Source organism: Canis lupus, chromosome 29 (genome assembly GCF_011100685.1).
Source record: "Canis lupus familiaris isolate Mischka breed German Shepherd chromosome 29, alternate assembly UU_Cfam_GSD_1.0, whole genome shotgun sequence".
NCBI lineage: Eukaryota > Metazoa > Chordata > Mammalia > Carnivora > Canidae > Canis > Canis lupus.
This window is the reverse complement of record NC_049250.1, coordinates 22,164,603-22,187,648: the sequence shown is the minus strand read 5'-3', so window position 1 is coordinate 22,187,648 and position 23,046 is coordinate 22,164,603. Positions and strand designations below refer to the sequence as shown.

The following is a 23,046-nucleotide window of genomic DNA, read 5'->3' as shown; positions in this document are numbered from 1 at the left end:
AAATAAATTCACACGTACCATATAATACAAGTAAAACTAGGGAAATGTGTATAACACTAGTGAATTGTATCACTATCCTAATGGTGATATGCTATAGTTTTATGAATACTGAGGGGAAAAAAAATCAGAGGAACAAATGTACAAGGAACCTCTCTGTATCATTTCTTAACAACTGCATGTGAATCTACAACTATCTATCTCAAAAATTTTAATTTAAAAAAGTAATTCAGAAGATTCAGATTTAGGATGAGGAGGTTTTAGAAGCACATTATTCAACTGATTTTTATGCATCCATAAATGATAGAAATTATCTTTAGATAAATCTAAAATAGCTCTTTTAATAAGTAAAATAAAATTCTCAAGAAAGCATCGTACTATAGAATTATACTGATCTCTTTTAGTGGCACATAAAATAATTGAGCATTTCGCAGTTAGTGGAAACTTAGGATTTGATGATTTATGGTATTTATGGTATGAGGTTTACTTACAGGTCCATTTTGGTTTACATCGCTAGCTTTGGCACTAACCATCAAAATGTCTGTAATAAACAGTGACAGTAACTAACAGGATAGATGGAGTCAGGAAGCATATAATAATTATCCACAATTCTGTTAACTACGTGTATAAGACAAGTTCAGGAACAATGGGAAAGTAATATATGCAACTTTATTAAGAAATGAAATATAAATTATAAACTACCATTTACAATTTACTTTTGTACACCAATACATCAGTATTTCCACTCATTAAATAAAGCACATGTAACTCAAAATGCTAAATAATTCTTAGTGACTAAATTCTCTAAAGAACACAATCTTGATGAATACTCAACATTGTTAAGTAAGGTATGGGTGGTTATTTAACCTTAGTTAACAATCACCACGGACATCAAAATGATCATGGTTAATACCAACTGCAGCATTTATAGAATATTACTTAAACCCAATATTGATATATTACATGAAAATACAGAAAAAAAAATCAAAGAAACTGGTATTTATGACACCAGGTTAATGCAGATTTAAAACCATCTTTGTCAAAGTTTTAACACTGGAAGAAAGTTAAATGTACCTAAATGAGACATGACGCTATTTTTGGTAATATTACAAATTTTGTCCTCCTATGGGTATTACTATTTTAGTTTTCTCCTCTATATGAAAAACTTAAATATGTTACTACTTATGTATGGATTACCTCATACATATAACATTCTATAAACAAATGCATTGGTAACTAATCTATTAAAGCCATCATCAAGTCTTAGAGAAACTTCACTTTAATGTGTCTTACAAAGGTGAGGTTAGCCTACAGACATGGAATGGGTTAATAGGAATAAATATAATTTTTCTTTTACCAGGTTTTTTTTCCCTTTTAATTGGAATAGGATTTGGGGATGGGGTTACTGAAAGCACCAGGGTTCAACAAATTTACATTTTACCAAAGGAAAAAGGTTCTTAAAGAATGCAATGACGGGATCTAATCTTACTCTTACAGCATAATCTCCATTTTAGTTAAAGTGATACCATAATGATACTGTAATGCTTTAGACAAAAATTTTAAGATACATCAATGACCACGAAGTTTCAAAGAAAATGCAGTGATCAAAATATTTAACTGTCTTTTCATCAAGCTTTTACAAACACATTCAGTCTTCACTGTCTGAGCAAATCAGTTTTAGCTTCTTCATAGTCCTCCATCTGTCTTTTAACATGACGCCTGTTCGGTTGTTGAATTTATAATGTAACAGTATTTTAGACCAGTTTCCCTCTCCGTATTTCCTCACACCAGATCTCAGATTCTTGTCTTCTTCCCAAAGCCATGCCTTTTGATAAAATGCAGAACAGTTATTCACAGAAACAATTCTTTAAAGAACATGCTTACTATAAATCCAACTGTTTAAAATCAAAGTGATATTAGTTTCTTAAGTATGGAAGAATTTGCATATATGTATTAGATTTCTATAAGAGCTTATAAGATTTCTCAGGGTCCTTACTATTACCGTGCATTTTATCTAAGTACAGTATGGCTCAGCTGCCCAAGATCAGATAGCTACACAATTGTAGAGCTAACCCAACCCAATTTATCAGACTTTAAGCCTACATTGTCTCTTAGATGCTTTTCTACAACTGTCATGAGACTGGTATTCTGCGTCCCTCACCCTTTAAAAAGATTTATTTATTTTAGAGAGAAAAAGAGAGAGACAGAGAGAATGCTCGCACACATGTGAGGGGAGGAGTAGAGGGAGAAAAGTGGATTCCTTGCTAAGCGATGGAGGAGCCCAACTTGAGGCTCAATCTCAATCTCACAAACCTGAGATCATGACCTGAGCTGAAACCAAGAGTTGGAAAATCAACTGAATGAGCCACATAGAAGCCCCCAGATGATACTTCTTAATCCCATGTATCTCTAAACAGAACTTATGAATATTTAATACTTCTTTAAGGAACCCAGAGAAAACCCACTTCTATGTCAGGCAAAGTACGCATAGCCATAAACCTCAAATCTTCCTTAAAACAGATTCTTTTTTTGAAAGTTTTTTTTTTTAAGATTTTGTTTATTTATTCATGAGAGACACAGAGAGAGAGGCAGAGACAAAGGCAGAGGGAGAAGCAGGCTCCACGCAGGGAGCCCAATGTGGGACTCGATCCTGGATTGAGGATCATGCCCTGAGCTGAAGGCAGACGCTCAACCGCTGAGCCACCGAGACGTCCCCTTAAAACAGATTCTTGAAAACATAACTAATCAGACGAATTCAAAACATTTTATTTTGGAGAAAAATGGCTGAAGATTTTTAAAAATCAAGCTAGTACCATACACCGAGAAAAGTTATTGATAGTTGGCATTTGCTACAGGTGAGACCAACTAACCTATTCCTTATGCTGACATGCTGAAGGAGCAAATGATTATGTGTTTATTTATTGTGTCTGTGATTAGTTTCCCCAGTTGAATTTCCTATTTTCTTTAAAAATCCATTCATCATCAAGTCACAAAAAGATAAATATTGTATGATTTCACTTACATGAGGTATCTAGAATAGTCAAACTCACAGAAACAAAGTAAAATGGTGGCTGCCAGGAGATGGGAAGGGACAATGAGGAATTAATGGGTACAGAGTTTTAGTTTTGCAATATGAAAAAGTTATATAGAGATTGGTTGCACAACAACGTGAATGCACTTAATGCCACTGAACCATACAGTTAAAAATCATTAAGATAAATTTTGTTATGTATGTTTTACTACAAAGACATAAAAAATGATCAAGGGACTTGAGAAGACATTTCTTCAAAGAACATACACAAATGGCCAGTAATTGCATGATAAGATGCTTAACATCACTATCATTAGGGAAATGCAAATCAAAACTACAAGATATTACCTCACACTCATTAGCACATCTACCATCAAACAAACCCAGAAAAACAAAATCTAAGCACCAGAGAAAAACTAAATGTTGGTGAGGATGCAGGGAAATTGGAATTCTTATGTACTGCGGGAAGGAATAAAAATTGTGTGGCCAGAATGGAAAACAGAATAGTGGTTCCTCAAAAAAAAATTAAAATTACCATGCTATCCAGTAATTCTACTTATGGCATATACCCAAAAGAATTGAAAACAGGTAATTGAAGAGAAATCCATGGGTATCAACACCCATGTTGATAACAGTGTTAGTAAGCAAAACTTGGAAGCCAACTAAGTTATCCACTGATGGATGAATGGATAAACAAAATATGGTATATAAATACAGTGAGATATCATTTAGCTTTAAAAAGTAAGGAAATTAAAAAAAAAAAATTAGGGGATCCCTGGGTGGCGCAGCGGTTTGGCGCCTGCCTTTGGCCCAGGGCGCAATCCTGGAGACCCAGGATCGAATCCCACGTTGGGCTCCCGGTGCATGGAGCCTGCTTCTCCCTCTGCCTGTGTCTCTGCCTCTCTCTCTCTCTGTGTGTGACTATCATAAATAAATTAAAAAAAAAAAAAAAAAGTAAGGAAATTCTGACACATAACTATAACATGGATGAAACCTGAGGACAATTATGCTAAGTGAAAAGAAGTCAAACACAAAAGGACATATACTATAGGATTCCACTTGTATGAGAGGTACCTAAAATAGTCAAACTCGGGAGATAGAACGGTGTTTGGCAGAAGCATGGGAGAGGGGCAAATGGGAAGTTATTGTTTAATGGATATAGTTTTTGTTTTGCAAGTTGAAAAGAGTCCTGTGGATGGACAGTAGTAATGGTAGCACAACAATATGAATGCTTAATGCCACTGAACTATATATACTTTAATATGGTTAAGATCATAAATTTTGTTACGTGTATTTAGTACAATTAAAAAAATTCCTACTCCGCTAATCTGATGCACTATTTAAAAAGAACTCAGGGTGGCTTCCAGAAGACAGACCTGAGATGAAGACTTGTAAATGGCTCAATGCCATAAAACTGGAAGTGACCATAATTAAACCTTGTTTGCGATGCTTGTCTTGGCAAATGTGTTGTCTCCTGAGTGCCTAGTGTACATGGCTAATTGATCTCTAGACAAAAAGAAAGAAGACATGCTCCTATGATGGTCTACATTAACCTGCCCAATTCTCAGTCACCACTCCTACAAGCTTCAATCCACTGCTTGTCACTGATGCTAAAGCAAAAGAGATGTAAATTTTTCCACGTGTGGGTGAACAGTTTAAAAGAGAGAAATGGACTTACAGATTAGATCTTTGAGGATATAATCAAAGCTGTGGATCCATCTCACAGAGAAGTGAAGGTTACAAAATTTTATGTAACATTTCAGGGGCTACTTAGGCTAACCTTAAAAAAAAATAACTGCTTTTACTGTCCCCAACTGTAGAAGTTGCTACAGTTTTGTTCAGTTTTAAAGAGTAGTTCTTAGTTTAGGCAAATTTCATATATACACCATAATTTTCTTGTTTGAATATGAGCTAATTACTATTAAAGAGTGCACAGATGATATCTGATACAATACAAAAACTCATTTATCGCAAGAAATAAATAATATTCTCTGCCTGAATCTTACTTAGGTTCCTGGATACAAGTTTAAGCAGTATTTTCCAGTGGATCACATACAGCAAAGGTAGCAAGCTACTGCCAAAATCCAGCCTCAGGCTGTTTGTACTGTCCAGAAGCTAACAATGGCTTTTACATTTTAAAAGGTTGCTTTTAAAGGAGAAAAAAAAAAAAAAAAGAAAAAATGTGATAGAAACTATCTACGGCCCAGGAAGCCTATTAAAATACCCACTACCTGGCCCTTTATAAAAAAGCTTTGCCAAACTCTGACCTAGAAGTTAGTTATAATTTTGTCAAGTGAAGGTTAACTGAAAACTACCATTTTTAAGTATTTAATGTTTTCTTCTATTGAAAAAGAGCAACTTTAATTTGATATATTGTTACTCTGTGATTATGCCTTCTTTTGTTATGAATGTTTGGAATCTTAATTTCATCTATGTTTTAAAGGTAAGTGTCTTGAAAAACATCATATGGAACAAGATCATATAACCAAATAATAACACAATCTTTAAAAGTTTAAAGAGGCCTGGGCGCCTGGGTAGCTCAGCTGGTTAAGCACCTGACTCTAGATTTGGGCTCATGTCATAATCTTAGGGCCATGAGATCGAGCCCTGGATGGAGTTCTGTGCTGGGCATGAAGCCTGCTTAAGATTTTCTCTCTCCCTCTCCTTCTGCCCCTCCCCTCCCTGCCTGCCCCTGCAGGTGCGTTCTTTCTCAATAAAAAATAAAAATATTAAAAGTTTAAAAAGGCCAACTCCTACTTTCAAGAAAGGAGTTGGATGACACATTTGGCTTATCAGTGACAGATCAGAAAGAAAATGTCAGGGTAGCACAATTTCATGAGTCTACTCTTTTGCTGACTCTTGTAGATTCCATCCATAATATCACATAGCTAACAAAGAATTTAAGATAATATATTTTAGGATATATTAAAAAAAACCTGTGCTTTTTGTGCTTTTCTGTCTTCCTTTTCTTGAAAATTTAAAAATAGAATCAACAACAACAACAAAAAAAATAACAACCCTGGTCAAGCCCACAACCCAAAAAGATACAAAGAACATATAACAAATTAAAACACCAATCATTAAAAAAAAAAAAAAAAAAGAACCACCAATCTTTTTCTTTCCTAAGGCTAAAAAGGTTTTATATAACTTATATTTGAAAATTATATATCATCTTTAATGCTGTTCAGAGGAAAAAACAATGGTTTATAATGCCTAAAGTGATACTATCTATAGTAAAAAAAAAAGTTATATAGTAATTTCCATCATATACTATCTCTGGGAAAAAAGTCTTTCTTCTTGAAAAACATTTACTTTTCTTCTTTAATAGAATAAACTTACAAAAGGAAGTCTCAGTGAACTGTGATGAAGCTGGTAGAAATACCTATCTGTTTAACAGACAAATACAGCAAGGAGAAATTATCTAATCAGGTACAGAGTAGTGCAATAAACATTTTTTAAAGAATCAAAATGTTAATAACACAAAGTAAGATAAAATCTGTTACTCATCTGAAAAAAAAAGTCCTACTCAAAAAGCCAACAGAGGAAAGTAGAAAATAAAATGAGACACTTGTGATAGCCACAGAAATCTTTTTTGGCATGGTAAGCAGTGATAGACAGTATCACCTATAATCTAATTCTAAATTACATAGTTGATTACCCACATTTTGTTTTGAATGCAGAGAGAGAGAGAGAGAGAGAGAGAGAGAGAAATTGTTTTTTAATATACATCTATTAAATAACACCTACAAACTCACGAGAATTGTTGCCAGAATAACTACTGGGAAAAATCAATTAAAATATGAGGCAGAGACTTCTAGTTTGGGGACTGACATATAAAAAGCTTGCAAATATTACTCCAGTTCTGACAAGAAAAAAACTAAACAAACTGAAAGTCAACAACTCTTTGTAGATCTGTCAGAGAACTAACATCAATAGGTAAACTGCTGCCACAAAACTAGAAAAACATAAAGGTGGATACAGAGAAACCCAGCTTACCAGGAACAGAAGCTCACAGCTGGAACCAGTACTGACAGAAAACTTAACCATGATGGATGAACTGATAGAGGCACACTGTGGACAAGCTTGAGTTAAAAAAAAAAACTCCAGATGTCCAGTCTTAGCGGGGCCACAACTCCAACTCATCTCCACTTAACTCCAGCTCCCTCCACCCTTCCATCATGGGAGGGAAATGCCCAACTTTTACCCCTTCTAGCCATCCTTTCTGACTGAAGGGGGGGAAATAAAAGCTGAGAAGCAGATATGAAGGCTTTAGTCTAGGACACAAACTCACTAAAAGAATCAGAAAATCACACAAAACTATAGAATACTTCTTCTCTTCCTCCTTCATTATACCATATTATTTAGGTTCCTGTAAATCAACTGTCTTAGCTGAAAGAGCCATCTCAGGTCCTTACTAAGGAGACCAGGGAAAACCAAAGACAGCAAGGGAGACAAAAATAAGGAAATTTTAGCCTCTGACATGGACTAGAGCAAATAGTAAATAAAGCCTACCTCTGAGCTACACAAACATAAAACCTTATGCCCAAGGTTAGCTTACAGCCATTCCTTTTACCTGATACATCATGTCCAGCTATCAACAAAAAAATGGCAAGGTACACTAAAAGGGAAAAAAACACAATCTGAAGGGACAAAAGCATCATCAGGCTCAGCTATGAGAGAGATTTTGGAATTATCAAACTGGGAATTTAAATAACTACGATTAATGTTAAGGGCTGTAATGGAAAAAATGGACAACATGTAAAAACAGATAGGTAAACGTAAGCAGAGAAATGTCAACCCTATGAATCAAAAGGAAATGCTAGAAATCAACACACAGTAACAGAAATGTAGAATGCCTTTGATGGGCGCATCAGCAAACTAAACATGGATGAAGAATCAGTGAGCTTGAAACTAAAAATAGAAACTTCCCAAACTGGAAAGCAATGAAATAAAAAGAATGAAAGAAAAAGAGAGAGAAAGAGAGAAAAGAACAGCCAAGTACTCTGAGAAAATTACAAAAGATGTGGCCTATAGATAATGGGACATCAGAAAGAGAATAAAAGAAAGAACTGAAGTAATAACAACTGAGAATTTTCCAAAATTAATGACAGACGCCAAGACACAAGAAACTCCAAAGAAACAAAGTAGGACAAATGCCAAAATATCTACACCTTGGCACATGATATTCAAAGTAAAAATTCAAAGACAAAAAAATATGTAAGACTTTTGGCTGCATATATAGCAGCATATGGTCGGCATTTCCCCATTCTCCTTTGGGAATTCACCCAACAGCAACAAGGAAAGAAATAAAATCCCAAACTCTTACAAAAATTAGAAGACCCCTATGATCTGAATCATAATATAGGTGGAAGGGGTACACTATTGGTGAACTGACAGAAGGTATGCAAGGAAGCAGAACAGAGCCACTCTGCCTAGAGATCTGAGAAAGCCTGTGGATGTGCAATTTTGCAGAGTAAAGAAAACCTAGCCTGAATTTGTGGTGTGCAAGAGCAGGAAACTCTCTCATCATGCAGTTGCTCTAAATAGTAAAGGTGGTAGTGCAAAATAAGGAATCATATGGATAAGCAATATTTACAGGAAGCAAATCAGAAGTAGGAACTGCCTGGAATTTGACCTTAGCCCCAGTGTCTGAACATGAACCATCTAAGGGGGGTAAAAATCCTTAAAGGAGAATAAGAAAAAAGAAAGAAAAAAAGAAAAAAGTAGAGTCACCTTCAACTTCTAGCTGTGATAGAAAAGGACTAGATTTGTTCACTTGCTATAAACAACTAGAAAACTAGATAAACTACAGGGAACAATGGTTTGAAACACTGGACCAATGGCATAGGACTAAAATCACTGAGTGCAGAAATGAACCTAAAACTAACTCATCTGAACTTTCTGAATAGAAAAATTCCCTGGGGACACCTGGGTGGCTCAGCAGTTGGGCATCTGCCTTCGGCTCAAGGCGTGATCTCAGAATGCCTAGATCGAGTCCCACATCCGGCTCCCTGCATGGAGCCTGCCTCTCCCTCTGCCTGTGTCTCCGCCCCTCTCTCTCTGTGTCTCTCATGAATAGATAAATAAAATCTTAAAAAAAGAAAAGTAAAGTAAAGAAAAGAAAAATCCCCTATCAAATGGTTTCTTCTTTTTTTAAGGCACAGAAGGACCTTATTTAAATTGGATTCTTATTCAGAAGATATGAATATAAAAGCTTATAAGGTGGATTTAAGTCCCAATTTACATTGATAAATAGACCTATGATAGTACTGTAGTAATTCTAAATAAATGTCATTATCAATATGCAACTTAAGGCTATTTTAAAAATACAGGTGAAAATATTTTTTTTGGAAATTTGAACAGGTAGATTGGTCAATTAATCTAACATGGCAAAATCAAAGACGGTGAAGTGGAAACATTTTACATTTAAGATCTTTTAGAGTTGAGCAGAAATGATGTAAAATAATCATCGTTAATGTCCACTATTATTAAATATAATAAATACCTGTTTCTTCCTAGATTGAAGTTTTTTAGAAGTTACTGGGTGACTGTTCAAAACAGGTCTTCTCCTGTTTTCAGTGGTTTGTCTGAATCTTTTCTTTCCTCCTAAAAGTAGAAATAGTTATCAAAAACTGTTCCAAATTATAATAAAAAGGGGATGTTTTAAAAAAAAAAAAAAAGGGGGATGTTTTTAAAGGTTACCATGAAATTCCTATCTAGTATTTAGCTATCTAAAAACAAACAAACAAACAAAAAAAAACCCAAAAAACAACTGGGATGCCTGGGTGGCTCAGCATTTGAGCGTCTGCCTTTGGCTCAGAGAGTGATCCTGGTCTGGGGATCGAGTCCCACATTGGCTCCCTGCAAGGAGCCTACTTCTCCCTCTGTCTGTATCTGTGTCTCTCATGAATAAATAAATAAATAATAAATAAATAGAACTCTATCTGCTTATTTTTTTCCCCTTTGAATCTGGGAGCAGCATAGTACAATGCAAAGATCAGTTTCTGAAAATCACAGGTGGTACTGAATGTTGTTGATTCTTTTATAGGTCTTCAAACAAGTTAGCTCACCTTCCAGAAGAATCTACCTTTTTTCATCATCTATTAAAAAAAAGGAATAGTACAGCAGCCCGGGAGGCTCAGCGGTTTAGCACTGCCTTCAGCCCAGGGTGTGATCCTGGAGACCTGGGATTGAGTCCCAGGTCAGGCTCCCTGCATGGAGCCTGCTTCTCCCCCTGTCTGTGTCTCTGCCTCTCTCTCTGATTAATAAATAAATAAAATCTTAAAAAAAAAAAAGGAATAATATTTATCACATAGGATTGCTGAAATTTTCTTAAGATGTTTAAGGAGTATTTGACCTAGTATAAGAAGACAGCCCTTCTTTCATTCCTTTCTTATTCATAGTCAGTTTAGTAAGATAAAAATGTATTTGTAACTGAAAAGAAAACAGTTAAGTATTGAAAAAAAATTGTTGGGCAGCCCAGGTGGCTCAGCATTTTAGCGCCACCTTCAGCCCAGGGCCTGATCCTGGAGACCAGGGATCAAATTCTGCATCCGGCTCCCTGCATGGAGCCTACTTCTCCCTCTGCCTTTCTCTCTCATGAATAAATATGATCAGTAAACAAAGCTCAATAATATTTCTGTTCATTAGCAGCAGTTAAAATATTGACAATAAAAGATAGTATTTACAATACTAACAAAAAATATATTCTTAGAGATAAATCATGTAAAAGTGGTAAAGATGTGTATATCTAGTAAATTTTAAAGCTTTACTATGTGTATGTGTATATATACTACACATTATAAGAAAATACATATAAGACAATTTATTTATTTTTTTCATATAAGACAATTTAAATAGAGAAATATACTTCTGTTCATGCATAGAAGACTTAATATAATTAAAGCCTATAATTAACACTAATATATAATAACTGTGTCCATTCTTTCTGAAAAGTATATTATTACAACACAGTTTCAAATCAAAATTTCAACAGAGTTTTTTGGTAGAACTTAACATTATTCTAAAATTATATGTGTTGTGAGTAGTCCACCACTGGCCCTGAGCATCCCTGCAGTTTTTGCTGAATGTACAAGGCTTATTTGTTTCCTGATACTAAGCAGTTTTATAGTCAAATAGGCACCTAAGTAGGTCAAAGGAACCATAGCCTGACCACCATGTAACTACTCTCTCAGGGAGCAGACTGGCTAGTTTGCTCTCCTGTTTTGCTGCTTACTCAAAAAGTGGTAGGCCCTTAACACCAAATTTCTAAGATATAGTACAACCTATCTGCCTGTACAGCATCTATCTGGGGCCACTGTATTGCCTATGGGACTCAGGATAAAGAAACCAGCACAACTATTCTGATGCCATGCTACTGTTTTGCTCTGACTCATTAAGTCGTATTGCCTACTTTTGGCACCTACAGAGTGGTAGCAGTTTTTCTGCTTGCGATCTTCTATGAAGTTCGGTTTTTTCCTGACAACATGGAAGATCAAAATACCAAGAATAGTCAAGATATTCCTGAAGAACAGTAAGATGAAGGGGATTTCCCTATCGCATACTGAGTTATAATGAAACTACAGTAATTGAGACAATATGGTATTGTTGCAGGAACAGACCATACATGCTGATCAGACTCTAGTCAGGAAAATGGAAACCACACTAATTATGAACAGAGATGTTCATACTGCAAACTGTTTAAGCAGGTGCTAGAGGACTAAAATAGCAAAAAAGGAAATTAATAAATTAGCAGAGATTAATAATTACCAATGAAATTCATAATTACAGTTGGAGGCTTCAATACTGTCTCTCAGTAATTGCTGAAACAAGTAGGCAAAAATAAGCAAGCATACACAAAATCTGAACAGCACTATGAATCAACCTGACCTCATATTTATAACAGAATTCACATTTTTCTCAAGTGCATATCAACACTCACCAAGATAGACCATATCATGTACTATAAAACAAATCTTAAATTTAAAAAAAGAAAGAAATCCAGGGCACCTGATGGCTCAGTCAGTTAAGTGTTTGCCTTCGACTTAGGTCATGATCCCAGGGTCCTGGGATTGAGCCCCATGTTGGGCTCCTGGCTCAGCTTCTCCTTCTCCTCCCATTCCTCCCCCCCCCCCCCCCATTCGTGCTGTCTCTATTTCTCTCTCTCAAGTAAATAAAAATCTTAAAAAAAGGAAAGAAAAAAAATCCTACAAAGTATATTCTCTTCCAAACAGAATTAAATTGGAAAGCAATAATAGAAAGATATCTGGAATACCCTTAAATATTTCAAAATTAAACAAACAGCTTCTAAGTATCCTGTAAGTCAAAGAAAAAAAAGTCTTAAGGGAAATGAAAAAATATTTTGAGCTAAATGAAAAAACAACATCTCAAAATCTTTGGGATGGAACTAAAGCAGTAATTAAAGGGGAGTTTATAGCATTAAATGCACATATTAAAAAAGACCTGGGAATCTATGAATAAAAGGCAACTCATATATAAAGGGGAAGAAAGGCTGACATCAGACTTGTCCACAGCAGCACTCATAAAGTCAAAATATAATGGATCAGTATCTGCAAAGTTGTAAGAAAAATATTTCCAAAGAATATTATATTTAGCCAAATTTCTTTAGCAAAAAACAGTATACACTTAAGGTACAGCATAGTTCCATATGTCAATGGCATTGTAATAATCTTGTATGGGGACAGATGGTTAGCTACCCTTGGGGTAAACACAGCATAATATATAGTTGTCCAATCACTATGCTGTACACACAAAACTAATGTAACATTGTATGTCAACTATACTTCAATAAAAAAAAGAAAGGAGCATCTTCCACCTTAGTGATGATAAGAGTATGGATCTGTCAGGGGTTGCCACCTGAAGAGTCTGCCTAGAGGGGAAGCCATCACAGAGGAAAGTAGAACTGAGAGAGATAGAGGAAGCAGGTCTAATCAACTACTGAGAGAGATAGAGGAAGCAGGAACTGAGGTGAATGACTGAATTGCTGGATCCAGCCACACTTGAAGGTAATGTACCTCTGAACTTCTAAATAGGAGCCAATAAATTCTCTTTCTCAACTCCCTCCAAATAATAGATCTTCCCAGCAATATAGGAATTTAGAAATTATAGAACCTATAATCCCATCTTTTTAAAAAACCTAGCCAGTGGATCCCTGGGTGGCTCAGCGGTTTAGCGCCTGCCTTGGCCCAGGGCGCGATCCTGGAGTCCCGGGATCAAGTCCTGCGTCGGGCTCCCAGCATGGAGCCTGCTTCTCCCTCCTCCTGTGACTCTGCCTATGTCTACCAATCAATCAATCAATAATCTATCTATCTATCTATCTATCTATCTATCTATCTATCTATCTATCATCTATCTATCTTTAAAAACAAAATCTAGCCAAACAAGAGGTAAGGAATGGGGACATGATGATCAAAGGTTAGTAACTAGCATGAAATCAATTTAAATACAGATTAAATTATTTTGGGAATTATGACTAGTAAAGAGAATTCAACAAATTTTTATCATATAAAATAAAACTAAGAAAAATTGGGAATTGGTAGGAGAGGGCTGTTTTGTTTTTTTGCTAATATTGCCCTTTTTAGATAATCAACAGTCTAAAATTTAAATTTATGATTACAGAGGCAAGCCTAGCCAATCTCTTGAAGCATTTCATATTCTTTATTCTTCATTTTGGAGGAATCATATAGATTATGATAGACTTCTTATGAAACAGCATTTACATAAAGTTCAAAATGTAAATGTGTTTTAAAGTTAACATGTAAAAAAATAAATAAAGTTAACATGCAAACTAATCACATTTTTCTAAATTTTTATTTGACTATTTTTCTACTGATGTAGTCTAGCCCAGCAATTAAAAGCATGGGCTCTGCAGGCAGAAGGTCTAATTTTGCCTGGCAGACTCAGTCGGCAGAGCATGAACCTCTTAATCTTGGGGTTGTGAGTTCAAGCCCCACTTTGGGCAAAGAACTCACTAGGGACACCTGGGTGGCTCAGCATGAGTGTCTGCCTTTGGTTTAGGGTATGATCCTGGAGTTCTAGGATCGAGTCCCACCATCAGGCTCCCTGCATGGGAGCTCCCTGCCTGTGATTCTAGTTCTGTTCACTATTTCTGAGATCAAGTAGATTTTACTTAATCTCTTTTTGTAGTGGCTTCCCCATGTATAGAATGGGATTATTAAAAAAAAAAGGCACTTTTAAGATTTTTGAGGATTAAATGAATTTACATACTGTTTCGCTGGATGCTAAGTTTTTTCTGCACAGAAAGAATTTAGGTAATTTTCTTTCAAGTTTTCTGAATCACTCGATTTTTTAAAAGTACATGACAATATTACAAATCTGAAAAAAATTTTTTTGTAAAGGGTATTTTAAAAAAAATTTGAAAAAACTGTTTAGCATAAATAAAACGAAATCCATTAATTATGAAGAAAGGGTACTGTGTACCCTTTAAGCAAAGTGGAATTAAAAAAAAATATGTATGTATATATTACTAACATCTAACAAAAAGTTAAGAAATGTACTACAACTCAAAATCTTCTAGGCTCAATATCCATAGCCAGTGTCAAACCACTGCAATGGGATTACAGTTGAGTTTAACTACTAATCAACTACTTAGAATCTAAAAAAGTAGTATAAGTTTCCATTTCTTTGAATTTTGTATTATGAAATTAAAAGCCCTGAATCCCCAAATTATTTTAGTTTAGAATTATGATTCTTAGCCATTTTGCAGTAAGAGATGCAGAACAATTTTGGAGTAACAACATGAATTATTTCTTTGAGTTTAACTTTACCATCTTTAAAATGAGGATGATAAGATCTATGGATGTAAATGTTTTAGAGGTATAACTTACAAATATTAGTTAAGACTAGTCCTGTCGTCAGCCATCAGTTATGAACTAATTTAGTCAATTAATACTTACTGTAGCTCTACTATGTCCCTGGCATCAAGTTGGTACATCTATTATTTTCATACTGACCAATAAGTTGCTAAGTGTGGATCAATAGTTTAAAAATGATTGTATTCATTTTCATTCATTACCTAGAATGTAGTGAGGTTCAATAAACATTTGCTGAATGAATAAATATCAATGAGAAACTTATAATCAAATTTTAATTTAAAATAATTAGGACTGCTTTTAAGATTTTTGGGGGGGTGCTTAATGTTGTTTTTTAAATACAGTGATCCCTTTTATAAGAATAAATTCTGAGGATCCCTGGGTGGCTCAGCGGTTTGGCGCCTGCCTTTGGTCCAGGTGTGATCCTGGAGTCCCGGGATCTAGTCCGACATCGGGCTCCATGCATGGAGCCTGCTTCTCCCTCTGCCTGTGTCTCTGCCTCTCTCTCTCTCTCAATCTGTGTCTCTCGTGAATAAATAAATAAAATATTAAAAAAAAAAAAGAATAAATTCTAAATGCAAGGAAGAGAGTAGCTAGATTCCACAGTCAATCCTCATTATTCATGTATCCTGTATTTGTGAATTTACATCCCTAATAATTTGTAACTCAAAAGTCAATACACAGTGGACACTGGTGGACATTCATAGACCAAAAAATTCATCTCACCTGATGTGTGTGTTCCCAGCAAAGGTTAATAAACAAGATAACTCTCTGCCTTTCTGTTTTAGCTCTATTATAAATGTCTTTTTTAGTGTCTATTTTATACTACATTTTGTGTTTGGGGGGTAATTTTGCTGTTTAGAATGGCCCCCAAATGTATTGTGGAAGTGTTGTCTAGTGTTCCTAAGTGCAAGAAGACTTGAATGTTCCCAACAGAAAAAATGTGTTAGCTAAGCTTTACCCAGGCACAAGTCACAGTGCTACCGGCTGTCAAATCAGCATTATATATTAAAAAGTGTCTTTAAACCGAAACATGTAAACATTCTGAGCAAGACTATACATTTATATTTATCAGTTGACAAAGCTGGTGACAAGACGCTCAAAGGAATCTAACCCTGTAATTCCCCTAAGGTTTAGTATTTACTAGTTGCGGTGACTTTATAGAACATAACTACCATAGTAACAACTTCCATGTTTCAGATAAGTAACTATTTCAAGTTGCTGAATAAAAGCTAAAGTAGAAAAGCAGTGTGCCAACATAGCAAAAGTACTCCAAGCTAGGCAATCAGAATAGCTAATTTTCTAAATTAAGTACTAACTTTCTAAGTTAACTCTATGGAGGTATGGCATTTAATCCTTTGTGCTTCAGTTTTCTGAAGTGTCTGGGTATTATGATGGGGAGGTCAGGGGCTGGATCAATTTCAGGGACACATTAATTCTCCACTTCTAAAATTGAAGTAAGAGTACTCACTTTGAAGAGTTTCCACTCTTTCTTCTTTCCTATTAAAATCCTGTTGTTGGCTTCCATGTTTTGACTTATATAGAAAGAGATTCTTGTGAGACCTAAATTAAACATAAAAGCATGGGATTGGTTCCATAAAAAGTAGAATAGCTATGAAAAAAAGATAGATGATTTGTCTTAATCTGTTATAGACCTTCTCCTACTTCAGGTTGTTTCCTTGCTGAGTGTCTCCTCTTAACCACGGCCTCTTTAAGATTTTTGTTGTCCGACTTCCTCTCTTCCTATCACTTAATTTCCCTATCTCATCTACTTAGAAATCAAGATTCTTTTGACCTCCTAATTATATAGGTGAAGGAAAAAAAAGTCCTCAGACTATCAGCTATTAACTTTCATCTCTCTTGTGGCTTTTAATTACCAAAATAGGAATTCCAAAATTCCTTTACACATAATGATTATTTTTATAGCTTCCAAAAAGAGCTTTTTTGAAATGAAGGCTGTTTGGAAATACAGGGTGTAGCAAAATTTTGACAACACTGCAAAGTTGGTATTATTTCAATTTTTATAAAGGAGCTAGTCTAGATGAAAAATGTAGTTTACCTAAGCTTAGGAAATGATTTTACCACCACCTAAAACCTCTATTTTTACCTAAGTACACATGCAACCTGCTAATCTGTTCCCGTTCTCCCTGTGCTCTAATGTCATTCTCAACCTCTTCACCAGCTCCCCTACTTCTTTTGCCCCAAAATCTAGCTCTCCCTTAGGGAGAATATTTTTCTTTGTGGCCTACTCAAGTAGACAGGTTTAATCTTCTACCTTCTTATGAACTGAGTCCCAGAGGTGGGTCTCTATACTTCTCATTTCCTAACGAATACCACTTTTAGGGTCCTGGTTCCACAGAAATTTTAGCCCTTGAGGATTTATGCCACTGATGTGTATCTCCATCTACCACTCTTCAGAATCATTCACTAACCTTGCAAGCACTTCCCATCATTCAAAGATCTTTCTCTACCCCCCAAGGATGGTTTTATCATGTTACTTCAGTGTTCTCATGGATAACCCATATACAATCCTGACCTCTCAATTCCTCAGTTCCACTGACCTCCCCCACACCAAACCAAAACCTCGCATCACTGTTCCTGTTCAGCATCTCAGCTGCTCTATCTCTGAAATCATTCATGCAGACTTTCTATTCTCTGAACATGTTACATGTCTGTAACTAAAATGTAGATTAAACATAGTTTTTCAAGTAATTTCATAAAATAGAACTTGGGATATTGGGCAACTCCGGTGGCCCAGCGGTTTAGTATTGCCTTCAGCCCACGGCATGATCTTAGATACCCTGGATCGAGTCCCACATCAGGCTCCCTGCATAGAGCCTGCCTCTCTCTCTCTGTGTCTCTCATGAATAAATAAATAAAATCTTAAAAAAAAAAAAAAAAGAACTTGGGATATTCATCAGAAATGTAACTGTCCCCCACCCCCAGCAACATATCCTTGTTTCTAGGACAGAATTAGAATTTATTAAATATTGGCTTTAAGTTCAAGGACTCCCTATATGTGTATGCTAGTAATGGCCTTGTGGAAACAATGTGTAACAACCCAGGATCCCAGAGGCAGATCTCTATGGTTTGGAATTTCAAGACATGTCAAGGTCTTGAATACCTGTTGAGATAAGCAGTCACCTACGATATTCTCTAAATCATAGTATTTATATGACAGTTATTATAACATATCTAAGTCTGTATGAAGTGTTTCAAAGATTTTAAAAGATAGATAAGAAATAGGTCAATTTACTTCACCTCAATAAGGATACTGTATTCCTTGAGAATTCAGTTCCTGCAGGCTGTTTGTCACTAATATTTCAAAAGAAGAAAAAATATGTAAGAATGTAAGCAAAAGAAACTTTGCACAAAGTTAGTACCTACTATATAATCAAGTCCTATTTCAATTTATACAAAATATCTTTGGAAAGAAACTCTGATAATATTAGAACATACAGAGAATTACAACATGGATAATTTTTGCCCAGATGTGCTTACCATATATTAAATCAAGCCTTCACAAACATAAATTAAGCAGAGTTAATGTTATAATCAAGCATTCATATGGCTCTTTCAAAAACTCTTCCATAGATCTTTATTTCCATGGATTCAAGTTTAATTTCTTGCCCTCCCCACCAGGCTCCAAATGAACTTTTTTACCAAGTCCCTTCCCCCTTTGCTGAAGTTAAATTTAGCCTCCACAAACACAGCGTGACCATTTACACCTTTGGGCCTTCAATGGAACAATTCTACTGTCCTAAAAAGACATTTCCTCTTCCATCCAACTGTAAAAATCAAAAGTATCTTTCAAGTGTCTGCCCAATGCTCACTCCTCTTGGAAGCTGTCCATCTCAACTTCTTCAGCATTTAAGTCTATATATTTTAACAAGTTATGTAATGCCTTCTGCTGTTCCTGTTTCATGTCTATAATTCATTTTGTCACAAAATAGCTTATACACTTTATCAGGGCAAAGTTTTTATTTTATCTATCACTGATAACATGACGGTTTCATCTTTCCTATTATTTAATTTTGCAATCACACTTCTGATTCTATCCTTGTTCATTTCTGTCCTGATTTTTATCCTGAGACTGGTGATTTTGATGCTTAACTTGTCCTGATTCTATCTGCCTCCAGGATGGCCTTGATATCTGCTTGGTTCTTGATCTTTATTTTGTCTCTAGTTTCAGTTTTATTCCCTATGTCTAGTGCATTGCAAATTCTTTCAGCTTGACCCTGAATGGCAAGTAAGGGCCTGCTTTGGAGACAACAGAAAGAAGAGAATTCAAAATTGAAGCACGAGACAGGCACGAAAGAGCTTATAGTATTTGAGGATTGGGATGAAGTTCTGTGTTGCTAGAAAGTACCATTTAGGTAGGTAGAGAAAGGCTAATGCTTAGGGATAAGGTTGTATATAAAAAACAAAAGGGGGGGGGGCTAAGTTTGGCTTTGTAAGCCATGCCGATAAACTTCCAACTCTCATCTAGCACGAAACAAAGCCAAAAGAGATTAAGCTGGAAAGTGACTTAAACAGATTTATTCTTATGGGATGCTGGCTCTAGAAGTCATGTCAAAGATGGATTTGCATGGTACAAAGCTAAGTAATAACCTAGGACACAAGTGATAAGAAGAATATATTAAAGAAGCATGGAGATGGAAGTCATAACACGTAGGGAGTTAACTGGACATGTAAGGAGAGTCAGGGTACAGAGACAGATGAGAACATCAAGAGTTCTGTTTAGATATAATGACTATATATCCGACTTGAACTCCAATCCCCACCTCGAAGTAAGTAGTTAAGATGAGCAACCTGCAGCAATAAAGTCATGGGACCAAGAAATCCACTGCCAAATCCATCCATCCAGAAATCATAAGGATCTGAGGTCTGGCCTTGAGTTAAGGGTAGAAGAATAGAGGCAATGGACCATAGGTTCAAGAAAAAAACTTTAAAATGGTAGAGTTTATCTTCTTCAATAAGGTTAGCTTCTAAAGTCCAAATGAAAGGTAAAAATCACCCCTGAAAATCCCTAAAGAAATAATTTTGGAGACTGAACTTGTCTCTTACTACAGTAGTCCACCACTTATTTGCAGCTTTACTTTCCACAGTTTCTGTTACCCATGGCTGACTGCATCTGGAAGATCATCCTCCAAAGAATCTTATCAGCCTAACACTATGTCATAATGCCTACATCATTACTCTCACTTCATCTTACCACACAAAGTATTTTATCAGCTCACATTGTCACGCTGTCTCAGAACTCAGATATTCTGAAAGACCACATTCACATAGCTCTTATTACATTATCCTGTTAGAATTCTACTGTTGTTGTTAATCTCTTAGTGTATCTAATTTATAAATTAAACTTTATCAGAGGTATGTATAGATAGTTAAAAACAGAATATATATATATAGGTCTGGTACTTTCAGAGGTTTCGGGCCCAGACTAGGGGTCTTGGAACATACCCCCATGGATAAGGGGTCTATGTGTAGGACTGACATAGCCCATTTCCCTTCGGCATTGAAGCAAATCACAATTTCTTCAGCTGAGCACCAGACCAAGTGGTTAGGCTACTGTTAAAGATGTAAGAAGAGGGCAGCCTGGGTGGCTCAGCGGTTTAGCGCAGCCTTCAGCCTATGGCCTGGTCATGGAGACCCAGGATCGAGTCCCACGTCAGGCTCCCTGCATGGAACCTGCTTCTCCCTCTGCCTGTGTCTCTTCCTCTCTATCTCTCTGTGTCTCTCATGAATAAATAAATAAAATCTTTAAAAAAAAAAAAAAGATGTAAGAACAATGTCTTAAAACACATTCCTCAGTATCCTGGGGCCCATGATGGGGGATGTGAGATCTGAGAACTAAGGGGCACAGATGAGATTCAAGTTTTCAAACTTAACAGTTTCAGAGCACATGCTGCCTGAGAATGTACACTATTTAAACCACTATTTTGCTTAGCACATATAACAATTTACATAAACCATGAAGTAATTGTACAGTATTCCAAATATCCAAATGTTAATAATCAAACATGCCCTCTATAAAAATTGTTAAAAATGTCTCACTAGCAACATGTTCACATAAAGATGCATCCATGAGATTGAAAATAATGAATTTACAAACCTTTTTCCTACATTCAAATTAGCTTCAGTTTCCATTTCAATATTGTTACCATTAGGTTTATCTTGAGAAGTTGTTCTTGACCTTTTACTTTCCACTACTTTTGCTGCTGCCTTAAAAAATGGAGTTGTGGAGGAGGAAGGAATCCATTAGGTCATTTTGAACAAATAGTATTAAAAATAAAGCTTTCTAATATTTTGATAGTCATAACCAATATATCTGTTCACAGGTCAATAAAAAGACTGCATTGTGTTCTCTCCAGTAACTATGACATCAACAGCAGCTGCTTTAGTTACCTGCTTGGTCTACAAGCCTTATAGAGAAAATCTTTCCTTGTATATGTATTTGATACACACAGTGCTTGCTAGGCAATTTTAAGATAAAAGGTTACTTTAAAAAAAAAAAAAAAACAATAAAAATTCCAGATTGGGGCACCTTTGTGGCTCAGTTGGTTAAGCATCTGCCTCTTGATTTCAGCTCAGGTCATGATCTCAGGGTTGTGGGATCAAGCCCCAGAATGGGCCCCACGCTGATCATGGAGTCTTCTTGGATTCTCTCACTCCCCCTGTACCCCCTTAAATAAACAAGCAAAATCTTAAAAATTAAATAAAAATTTTTAAAAAATTCTAGGTATCTACTACACTCCCTTAATCAGTACTCCATTATAACATTAAGTTAAAATTTTTTGAGGCCAAGACTGAGAATAAAATATTATTAAAAAATCTTTTTAGGGACACCTGAGTGGCTCAGCTGTTGAGTGTCTGCCTCTGGCTCAGGGCGTGATCCTGGGATCCGGGACTCATGGAGTCCCACATCAGGCTCCTCGCAAAGAGCCTGCTTCTCCCACTGCCTGTGTCTCTGTCTCTCATGAATAAATAAATCTTAAAAAAAAAAAAATCTTTTTAAAAGGTCCTTCTTCAGCCCAATTTTACTTTTTCCAAAAACATGCTAAAAATTTCTTTAATCTGTTCTCCCCTCAACTTTAATTCTGAAAAATTTCCCCAACTCTTATTTCATAAAGTTTAAAAACACTGCAAAGATCACTAATAAATGTTACTAATTATAACATTTTGCCATTCTTCTACAAAATCACTAAATAAAATTCTGATTACTTTTAAGGATTTCTATTTCAAGTATTCCCCTTTATAATAACAATTTCTCCTTACTCTACTGTTAGAGTCTGAAACATGCATACCTTCATAAGAAAGGCTGATGATTTTTCGTTTATCACATAATCCACATAACTCTTAATTTTCTCCATCATGTGGTTGTAGGTGAAGTGTTGAAAAATGGAGTGAAATGTGTCTTTCTGAGAGATTATCACAAGCAATTTCCTTTTTAAAGGCTAAAGACAACAGGAAAAATGTATTAACACATAAATCACAAATAAGATAGAAATTTTGTCTTATTTAATTAAAAAAATCACATTATAAACTCAGAGACACAGGAGATTTTTTTAAAATAAATTCTCCTATTTTAAACGGCTCACCAATATATTTTTTCTTACTTTAAAAAAAAACCTACTTTGCATTTCACACACATACAAAAGGATTAAAAAATGATGAACCTGAATGTCCACTGCCAAGTTTAAGAAAATCTCATCTGTACAACTGAAGACATTGTTTACTACCATAATGATTGCACCTCCAGCTTCTCCTCTCCTCAAGGTGGCCATTATCTTGAATTTAGAATTTATCATATCCATACATTCCTGTAACTTGCACTAAGTATGAATGTACCTTTAAATATATGGTACTATTTAGCATATGCATATTTTTCTGAAACTTCCTATGTTTGCTCACTCTGTGACATTTATCCATGTTGATTTGATTTTTATAGAACTAATTACTTTCACTATAAAACAATATTCCACTGATCAAAAATACCACTTATTCATCCATTCTTCCAGCCTTTTGAAAGATTTTAAAAGCTATTTTCTATTACTGCAATACTGTTGAACATTTTTCTACAGGTCTTCTTGTGGACAGTACAAGTTTCTCTTGGACTTGTTTTTTCAAGGCTGGTTATACAATAAAAGCTACAGATCCTTA

At 35.5% G+C, this 23,046-nt stretch overlaps 1 protein-coding gene across 2 annotated transcripts in view; it reads right to left on the bottom strand.

The window, feature by feature from the left end:
* Positions 1–647: 647 nt before the first annotated feature.
* TERF1 (telomeric repeat binding factor 1) overlaps positions 648–23,046 on the bottom strand; it is a 37,126-nt gene continuing 14,727 nt past the window's right edge. The window contains exons 5-10 of one of the 2 annotated variants that reach the window (XM_038579519.1): positions 22,191–22,340; positions 20,999–21,108; positions 18,142–18,195; positions 16,352–16,443; positions 9,534–9,634; positions 648–1,822 (exon numbers count right to left, since the gene is read on the bottom strand). In XM_038579519.1, the coding sequence (XP_038435447.1) occupies positions 1,646–1,822; positions 9,534–9,634; positions 16,352–16,443; positions 18,142–18,195; positions 20,999–21,108; positions 22,191–22,340 (684 nt within the window). In that variant the 3' untranslated portion in view covers positions 648–1,645. The remainder of the gene's footprint in view (positions 1,823–9,533; positions 9,635–16,351; positions 16,444–18,141; positions 18,196–20,998; positions 21,109–22,190; positions 22,341–23,046) is intronic. The other variant, XM_038579520.1, reaches the window with a different exon arrangement.